The sequence below is a fragment of the Protomyctophum bolini genome (genome assembly GCF_963924005.1).
Source record: "Protomyctophum bolini genome assembly, chromosome: 12".
Lineage (NCBI taxonomy): Eukaryota > Metazoa > Chordata > Actinopteri > Myctophiformes > Myctophidae > Protomyctophum > Protomyctophum bolini.
Genome location: NC_137873.1, coordinates 32,679,822 through 32,689,922, shown reverse-complemented (window position 1 = coordinate 32,689,922; position 10,101 = coordinate 32,679,822). Strand labels below are relative to the sequence as shown.

The 10,101-nt window shown below is 48.1% G+C and overlaps 1 protein-coding gene across 1 annotated transcript; it reads left to right on the top strand.

Moving 5' to 3' along the window:
* The first annotated feature begins 328 nt into the window (after positions 1-328).
* On the top strand, positions 329-9,581 carry LOC308325548 (angiomotin-like 2a). Its single transcript, XM_080778074.1, has 11 exons — positions 329-504; positions 1,167-1,995; positions 2,700-2,868; positions 4,513-4,657; positions 4,814-4,903; positions 5,654-5,949; positions 6,476-6,651; positions 7,151-7,252; positions 7,459-7,640; positions 8,112-8,231; positions 9,282-9,581. The coding sequence occupies exons 2-11, from the start codon at positions 1,259-1,261 to the stop codon at positions 9,365-9,367; spliced, it is 2,103 nt and encodes a 700-aa protein (XP_080634200.1). The 5' UTR covers positions 329-504; positions 1,167-1,258; the 3' UTR covers positions 9,368-9,581.
* Positions 9,582-10,101: the final 520 nt, after the last annotated feature.

Here is a 10,101-nt window from a genome sequence, read left to right as displayed (position 1 = left end):
ACCTCGTTTCATTATATTCCAACTATGGGAGTAACTAACTGTCCTGTACTTTACGCTAAACTAAAGTCCCCACGGCAATAAAGAGCACTGGCAGAGTTTCAGTTCAGCTCCCTCCCTCCCTCCCGCTGGAACCGTGTGGTTTTACGCTTTTGATCCCCGAGGGACCTCGCGCTTTGCATTCCTGTCATTCCGACCTCAGTCCCTCCTCGGTTACTTATTATCGTCGCCTGCGCTCGCTCGCTCGCGTTCTCTCTCTCTCTCTCTCTCTCTCTCTCTCTCTCTCTCTCTCTCTCTCTCTCTCTCTCTCTCTCTCGACAACCATTTCAGAGTTCAGCTACAACAGGCAGCGAAGCACACGAGACCACGACCGCTCGTTGGATACAGCAACGAGGGGGGATGAGAAACTTTTGAAACCGAAGAAACTTTGTGGAAATAGTGGAATACATCGACATTACTTCAAGTTTAATACTTTTTCGCCGGGGGAGAGAGAGAGAGCCTGAGCTGGTAAGAGAGATCTTTTTTCCCCTTTTTTTTAACCACAATAGAAACACACACACATTGTTGCTATTTTTGTTCTATTCCGAAACATTTTGGACTTGCGTTGTCGTATCAAAACTTATTTACGGAAGGTTAATAACCGGATAACTTCGCGAGGAGAAAAGATGTAGTTTTATTAGAGGCTAAATTTGGCTTTCGTGCGGTTTTGCTCCCCCGTGAGATTGGAATTTTTGCGGCACGCATTTTGGCATGTAGTAGGAAATATGTCCACACGTGTCGCTATTTAGTTGGATTGCACACACCACCGCAACACCAATGATTTTTAGTGACTTAACTTTACAGTCTTTTATGTTTATGTGTCAGTGACTAGACAAAGCAAAACATTTCTTCACTATAGAGGCGGAAATTAAATCTCCCCCCATATGTTTTTGTATTGTTGTATTAGGTGGTTTGTTTGTTTTTGTTTTTTATACAGATAAATTGAGATAATACAGTGTCAGTCAGTGTCCTTGTTGGGAAGGCAGTGGGCCTAGAAGATCATGTGTATGCTGTTCAGAATAATATTAACTATATTATGGTCTAAAAAGACAAATATTACATTACACTCATATTTCATGTTCTTGTTATTTATTATGATCAATGTGCTAATTTATTCTGCTCTCTTCCAGGTTCGGGGCTGATTCTTGAATATCGTAGAACGGATCTATAACCTATAAGATCAGCGGCGAGCATATAACGACAACGTCCATACTAGTCCTACATGGCGTCCACCGAGGAACCGTCTGGCACGGTCCTGCACCGACTCATCCAAGAGCAGCTTCGCTATGGGAACCCCACAGACAACCGCACCTTGTTGGCCATCCAGCAGCAGGCCTTGCGCGGAGGCAGCGGCAGCAACAGTGGGCCCGGCAGTGCCGGCGACGCGTCCAGAAGCCCCCGCTCCTCGCTCGAGAGCCTCACGCAGGAGGACCCCCAGTTCCCCCAGCTGTCCGCCAGGCAGGAGCCCCAGGGCCAGGAGCACCAGGGAGACTACCAGCACTCGGAGAACGGCTACCAGCTCTATGAGCTGCACGGAGAGGAGCTGCCCACTTATGAACAGGCCAAGGCTCACTCCCAGTACCTGGCGTCGCACTGGGGCGGCCCTGCTGTGCAGGTCGCCGCGGCGGGCGGCCCTCTCAAGCAGCTCCACGAGGAGGCCCTCCTGCACGAGGGGGACTTCCACGAAGAGGCCGACCTGATGGAGGTGAAGCGCGGCCATGCCCGGTCGCTCAGCGAACGCCTCTTGCAGCAGATGTCCCTGGAGAGGGAGGGGGGAAAGGCCTCTTCTCACAGCTACCCTGAGCTGGCTTACTATGCCCCACATGGCCCCCAGAGCACAGGGCCCGGCCTGGATAAGCGCAGTCCACCACCAGAGTATTCTGTCCCCATCCAAGGCCAAGGATTTATCCCCCACCACCTGGCTCAGGAGCCACAGCCTCTGCAGTCCCAGCAGCACAGGTACACAGGGGTCGGTGTTCAACCTGTGTGTGTGTGTGTGTGTGTGTGTGTGTGTGTGTGTGTGTGTGTGTGTGACTGTGTGTGTTTGTTTGCATTCATGTTTACACTGGCACCGTTTTCCATTTTCATAGCCATAATCATTATGATCACAGACATTACCTCATCATGGCCTGTATTTCATCTTTTAAATGGCCGTTCTCGTAATCGGCTTCCAGGGCTGTCATTGCGTCTTGCATGCGTAAACAAAAATACAGTGAATCACCGTAGTGTCCTGGGAACATGTCCAGTGGAGTCGGTGCACATAGCGTTCGCCATGCCTTGCATACTACTACAAGGATAGTTCCAGGTGCTTGCGATACTTTGGATGCTTTCACCAAAGCTATGTTCCCCATATAGGTTGTCACATTCTTAGCAGCCCTGGAGTCTGCTTGTCTGTTTTCTGGTAGAAGAGAATGGAAGGACAGGTGTTTAAAGCGATACGTATCTCGCTGCCTCGCTTAAGTATAGTTGTTTCTCACACCCCTGTAGCCAGCTGAGACAGCCCTGCCGTGACCAATTTAGGCAAGGTGCCAACATGTCAAGATATCTTTATGTTCCACCGACCAGTTGATGTCTTGTTGAAATGAGAAATGTGCATACTTAATTAAGACATTATAGCCAAGTAATACAACAAAAAAATTAAATCGATTATCTCTAACCCCCAGGTATGCGCAGCCTGGCCAGACAGCCGAAACATTCTGCTACAACATGTTCACCGGACTGCCCCCTGCTGGCCTGGAGGAGCCAAACCAGGTGGAACTGCTGCTGATGGAGAATGAAAAGCTGAGGCAAGAGCTAGAAGCGCACCGGGAGAAGACGGGCCGCATCCAAAAGGTAAAGCAAACCAGAACGCCATTAGGGGGGAAAAGGGTCCATCTTTTGTCTTTCATGCAGTTGCTCTTGCAAACATTGTGCACTTGAGGGTGCAATAAATGTATATTACTTGAATACTCCTAACAGGGTCAACAAAGAGGGGGTGCTTACTTGTATTTGAGGGGCGCTCCTATGCTCAGCAGCTTTGTCTCGATGTACCCCATAGTGATGATTTGATTGGCTGAGAGGACAGAAAAGTGAGTTGGCCGGAAAGTGATGACGTAGGATGATAAGAGCGCCCCTCAAGTGTGATTATTTTAAAATTCTGAACTGTCAGTTAGATGAACAAGACCACAGGCAGCACAAACTTGCCCCAGGGGAGTAGTGAAATTGGCATACATGTCCCGAAGTCGGATGAAAACTGAAGCGGCGTATGCCTTGCTAGACATTAGCACCTGTCTAGGAAACCCTATCCTAGTGAGCAGTTGTCCCTCGCACATCCAGCACACACACGCCCTCCCCTCATCTGCACTGGACAGATGAGAGTGGCAGCTGCTATCATCCATACCGCAGAATCACAAACGGAGGCCGTTAGGCAGCTACTGTGTCCACACTTCCCCCATTGTTGTAGTTGACCCAGAGGAGGGCTGGCTGTGTGTGCCCTTTAGTTCCACTGAGGCTATAGATTCTCAGTCTAATCCAGGACATGTCAGGGTGGTTGACTCCCTCAGCACAGCTGACCCACGTAGAAGAGGGTAGAGGGAGAGAGCTCTCTCTCCATGGCAGGCGGCCGACTGCTTTCGTGCTTTGATAATTAAAAACTGAAAGGATCCTTTTGTACTTCACTCTTCCTCCTTTATTTTCTTGACAGTAGCTGTCATTATTTTTCTTCTCCAAGCATAACGGTTGCATAACATAGTGTAGCGTATGTGCCGAGTTTCATAGTCAGCTCCGTAGTCAACAGGCCAAAGCATGTCTCTCCACCTTTAACAGGATGGAACCAGGCCGTGAGACGTCGACGGGACTCACTCTAGCCATTATATGTATTTTCTTTTAAAGAATCAACTGCTTTCCGCTGAGGTTACGTCATTAAGCCATTGCCTTGTCTCAGCCTTAAAGAATGATAATTGCCAGGGTTGGAAAGTTTTCCCTGGCGGGCCGCGGCCCTGAGTAAACATGCCTGTGTGACTGCTGTAATGGTGTGTCCACAGCCCAGGCACAGGCATGCACACCTTTCCCGCACTGGCGGCTTGCCCAGACCTCTGTGTGAGTGCCTTTGTGCGTTTCATCATAGTGTGTGTATGTGTGTCGTGTACTTGCGCGTTTGTGCACTCACTCACACCTGGAACTAGGGCTGTTGGCCCTCAGGAATGTAGATATAAATCAGTCACACAGGGAGTGGTGCGGGTTAGAATTCCTGTACGTACATGTACACACACACACACACACACACACACACACACACACACACACACACACACACACACACACACACACACACATATGTGTCCTGTTTATACTGTATACATAGCATTCTTCATGCCCATATGTATTTTTATGTACTGTACCAATATCCCCTCTGCCCTCTGGCATGTCAAAGTGGCTTACCTAAGAATCTCTCCACTCTTTCCTCCTGCTCTCTTGCACCCCTCTTGTCACCTATAGTTGGAGCAGGAAATCCAGCGTATTTCAGAGGCCTATGAGACCCTGATGCAGGGCAGCAGTAAGAGAGAAAACCTGGAGCAAACCCTAAGAAAAAGACTCGTGGCGGAGATCAGGAGATTGCAAGACTTCAACAGAGACCTGAGAGGTACAGACTACATTTCCCACAACCCCCACAGACAAGTGGAAGTCCTGTTTTCTAGTGTGTGGTGACACAGACACATGGTCACTGTAGTACTGCGACTGTAACTCCTACTGTACAGTGAATCTGAATACTAACCTGGAACCCACTTTGCCACCACAGAAAACCTTGAAAATGCCAGGACACACGTCGCAAAAGAGGTGGAGGTTGCCGACCACAACCAGCACATCATGGCCAAACTACTTGAGCAGAGTAAGTATGTCATCCTGTCTGACCAGATTTTTCTCCCATGCTCTGTGACACCCCCCCCCCCCCCCCCAGTTGCGATCAACATTCTTGATTGGATTGAAAGCCTACCATGGGGCCCTTTAGTAGCTAAGCACATCCTGCATGCAGGAATTTCACTTGCATAACCTCTGCTTATTTGGTAAGTGGGCTTAGAATTCAGCCCAGCTTGCTTGGAGGGAAGGAAATGGGGAAACTAGAGGAGAAATAAATCACAAACAACAGTAGAAGACCCCCACCGCCTCCAAACCCCTGTTTAGCTTGATTTATATTGTCTATTTAAGAACCTGGATAAGAGCAGAGCGGAGGTGTTTCTGTGGTCCGAGTGAGGAATGTTCTGGCCCATGTGGGTCAAAGGGATAGGGCGCACCACCCCCACTTCCTCCGACCTCCTCCTCTCGGCATTCCATGAGTGCTTGGGTAAATGAAGAACATCAGCCACGATGTCGGAATCCTGGGACTTATTAGCGGGCGGTTGAACTCCGTAGGGAGAAATGGCAGACTGATATTTTTACTTTTGTGGGAAGGGGATTCAAGTGACTTTCGACCAGCAGTGTCTTATTGGTATGCAGTTCTCCTTGGCGCAACAGTTTTAACTCACGACGCACAATTGTGCGATTGAGACCACCATTACAAAAAAATCATGATCATTTAACCATCATCTGTTGGACATGCGCTAACCACATGGCCTCCTTCTTTTTGCTTTGCACCTTTTAGACGAGGAGCAGAACTTTGAGCGGGAGCGCGTGGAACGGGAGCTGCAGCGCCTCCGGGCCACGGCAGACGAGCAGGGCCTGAGGTCGGAGGAGCTGGAGGAGGCCCTGGAGACGGCCCGGGGCCGCGGCCGTCAGCTGGAGGAGGAGCTGCGGAGGAAGAGGGCCTACGTGGAGAAGGTGGAGCGTCTGCAGAGCGCCCTGGCCCAGCTGCAGTCGACCTGCGAGAAGCGGGAGAGCCTGGAGATGCGCCTCAGAACGCGCCTGGAGCAGGAGCTGCGGAGCCTGAGGGCCCAGCAGGTATATATATATATATATATATATATATACACCACAGAAATGACCTGTCCAATCGCCCGCCTATTCCAAGACATATCCTGCACGTTGGTTCAGCGCAGGGGTAAGGGCCATGGTGGACATTTTTGTCGAAATAATTTTTTTGTCACGGACATACAAAATGAGAAACACACAAAGAGCTGGCCCTGAATGACCCATAACAGGTCTGAGGTCTGTAACTCTGAGATTGTACAAATGGAACCAAATGGACCCGTGGTCCCATTTGTACACTCTCAGAGTTAAGAGGTTCCTTGCAAATAAAACATTTGAGAACCACTAGTACTAGTTGGACTCATTTGAGAACCACTAGTACTAGTTGGACTCATTATAGGCTAATGGTGTGTAAAAGAGAAAAATTGTCATGGACATGACAGTCTTTGCCACGGACACGTTTGTCCATGTACGGACATATAGACGACCACTGCTTCAGCGTAACAACAACAACAACAACTACATCGTCTAACTCCTCCGTCTTGTTCCCCCCCTGCAGAGACAGTCTCAGCCACCAGGGGTGACGGTGAGCTCTCTGCACGAGCGACTGCGCGAGCGCGAGGAGCGCATCCTGGCCCTGGAGGCCGACATGGTGCGCTGGGAGCAGAAGTACCTAGAGGAGAGCACCATGAGGCAGTTTGCCATGGAGGTCGCTGCCACCGCCGCGGCACAGAGGTGAGCCTGGCGTAGATCAGAACGTTCAAGGCCGATTCATGGTCCAGTTTTCGGTGAAGAGGTTGACCACCGGAAACTGCGTCACGCCATGCGGTGGTCACGCATCTCTCCGTTTATACTAACCACCGTTTCGGTGGTCACCTCTTCACCATGTGACATGTCGCACAAATGTTATTTAATTGACCCAAAACATACATTTTGTAACCGGCGATCATGGAATTTATAGTTATGAGCCGCAAATAAATAAAAATAAAAATCCGTTCCCATAGACAACATAAGCCAGCTGACTTTTCACTTCATCGCACGGCGACCGGAGTGATACAGACGTGCGCAGAGTTATGAAACGTAATCAATAAATATCAAAAGACGATCTCGCCGACAAATGAGTTAAACATGCACTGGTATTTTCTTCTACATACGCGTGCATCTGGCGGTGTGTTAAACATTTTCTTTTGGATTTTGCCGACCTGATCCTAACAGTATCTCCTTCCCTTCACAGAGACACCACCATCATCAACCACTCGCCCTGTCACTCCTCCAATAACAGCTTCAACGAAGACCTGCCAGTCGCTGACTACAGGAACCAGGAGATGGAAAACAGGTACGGGTTAACAGATACGGATGCCACTGTTTGACTATGACCAACAGACACCAGATAGATTTACTTAATCATTTATCATTCGCTCAATAATTGATGTTACTATATGCTGATTAAAGTCACTTAACAATGCATGCAGTCTCTTGCACACAAACCTCATTCAGGTTTTTGTTAACAAAAGAAGTTAATTCATGTTTTTTTGTCCTTAGGATCCGTGCTCTCTATGCCCAGATCCTGGAGAAGGATGCTGTGATCAAGATCCTTCACCAGCGGCTGCACCAGGACCAGGGGAGGAAGGACCGTGTCACCCTCGCGAAGAGGGAAGCGGGGCTCCGAGCCGCCATCTCCACTCCCTCCATCAGCACTGCCAGCTGCACCGCCAAAAGTCGAGGTAAAGAACATTTTGTCGTTTTACTGACTATAAAACTGTTTCTTTTTTTTTTTCAACCACATGAACCACATAGTGTCCCTATTCTGGGCATTCGATTATGCTATTTTCAGCAATGAGAATTGGTTTAGAGCAGAGCATGTGAGCGGTGCGGAGGGGGGAGTGGAGCGGGGTGTGTGTTTGGACGTGCAGCAAGTTGTTGGCATGTTTTTATAATAATTTTGCTGCTCAGCGACGTATCTGACGCAAAGGAAGGTGAGCGCTAAGGGAGGGTTTCCCACTCCACGCCGCTCATCAGAGTGTAAAAAAAGGAAGGGGCCTTCTATCAAACCCTGGGGCACCTCGGTCAACGAAGTATACAGGGGCTGATTGGTTAAACACTGAGCGGTATGAAGAGTCATTACAGGTTCTATTGGTAAGAAAGTTGAAGAAACAAATGTAATTTTAAGCATTCCTGACTTTTCCTTCCTGCAGGTAAAAGCCTGTCAGACGACCAGACACAGTTGCCACTGCATCGTTTCTCTGTCCAGTCTGAACCCGGTAGCCTCGACCACCATGAGGAGGATGTGAAGGCCACAACCAAGCTCAACAGCGGTGAGTCGTCTTGTCTTTTGCGGGCGTGTGTAATTGTGTATGCGAGCGTGCGCCGAGATCAGCCAGCCACCCAGCAATGCGGAAAATTTGATTGTATATTAATTCTACGTAAATTTGTACGCATAGTGCACATGCTCGAAGTCACACATGCATGGACACGTTTGTACACAGCTATACACACATAAGCACACAAACACATCTGCGTGCATGTAAAATGTGATTTGAACCCTGACGCCGTCACATTAAGTATGGATGGTTCCTGGCACTCATTGATTAGCCATACCATGACGTAAACCAGCCAATGAGACGCCAGCTGTCCAGGTCATAGTTCATAATGCGGGGCCTTGTGGAATGTGCACGGTTAGGAAATGATGACCTATTGACTCTTAACTCGAGTGGTTTGTTCCAGTATGGAAAATCTCTTTTGACCTTTAGCCATTGGCAGGATTGCTGTATCCGGGGCAAATTTTTCAATGTTTACTCATTAACACATTTTGTACATAACACGTCCTGAAACGTCATAAGGATTGGAACCGAGAGGTGCCTTAGACGTCTGTGGACGTCCTAGCGACGTCCAAACGACGCGGGGCGAGATAATAATATTCAGAATAATTACTTCTTTTTTTTTTGGCATTTCGCTTTTCGCTTGCCGTATGCTAACGCTCTGTGAAACTATTAGCTTGTCATTGACTCCCATGTTAGCGCGGCGGAAAGAATGACTCGTATCTCCTCATCCAGGGCGCTCTCCGTGGTGATGAATGGATCGATATGCTGGCGCTGCGTTTCTGCTCCTCATCCGTCTCTCCCGCAAAATATGAACTCTTTTTGTAGCGTATATAAATATATTAAGATGATCGGAGATTGTGATGGCACTTTGTCAGTCAACTTTTTTAAGAAAGTATTTCCGGTTCATGGCTTTCAAAATGGAAGCGATCACTACTCTGGCGATTACTCCGGCGCAAGCAGCGCCTTTATTTTGATGCAGTTCCGGTACTAAATGTGTTAAACATTCATATAATTATTCATTCTCTTTATTTTAAATTTTTTCAGACAAGGCAGCACCACCGAAGTTGCCTTTGAACCCATTCAGAGGCTTAGATGACCTGGAATCCGAGGCGGTCGAAATATTCATTTAAAAACAAAGACGAGACTGTTTGATTCTGGACACAAAAGAAAACGATAAAGAGTTGACGAAGAAGAGTCTTCCTTGACGGCTGTGGAGAGCGAAAGTCGATGTCATTGATGTAGAGGTTGGACATAACACAGAGGTTACACGTGGCAGGAATGTTGCAGAAAGACAGCAGAATGTGTGTTTAAAAAACAGAAGACGAAGAGAGAGAGAGAGAGAGAGAGAGAAAAAAAAAAGACTGATCTCACATTTAAAGAGACAGAGCTGTGCTCTGTCTCTGTCTGTCTCATGGAGCTGGGCAGCTGCTGGGAGGCTGCCCCGTCTGGGGGACCAAAATGTGAATCTTTTGCGGTACTCAAGACAGTATTGTGGATTGTAACGGTGCAACATGTTCTCAGAGAGTGTATGCCAAAGTATTTATATAATAATTGCTTCTCATTTATACTATCCCCCCCTGTCCCTCTTGTTCCTGTTCACAGAATCAAGAGGCTTCTATTTATCTAATCCGGTTTCCACATTCCCCAAATATTAGCTAAAGCCTCGAGCCCCTCTAGATCGATCTTCAGGACAAGGTTATCTTTGTGAACTCCCAACCTGCATTCCCCCCCCCCCCCCCCCCCCTGAAGAAATGTTGAGTTAATCTGAGTTAATTTATTCTCTTGGAATTTATCTGGTTGGGAAAACTTCGCCTTTGCTCTTAAACTCATAAAACATGAAACACTGTTGATTTCTATAGTCTCA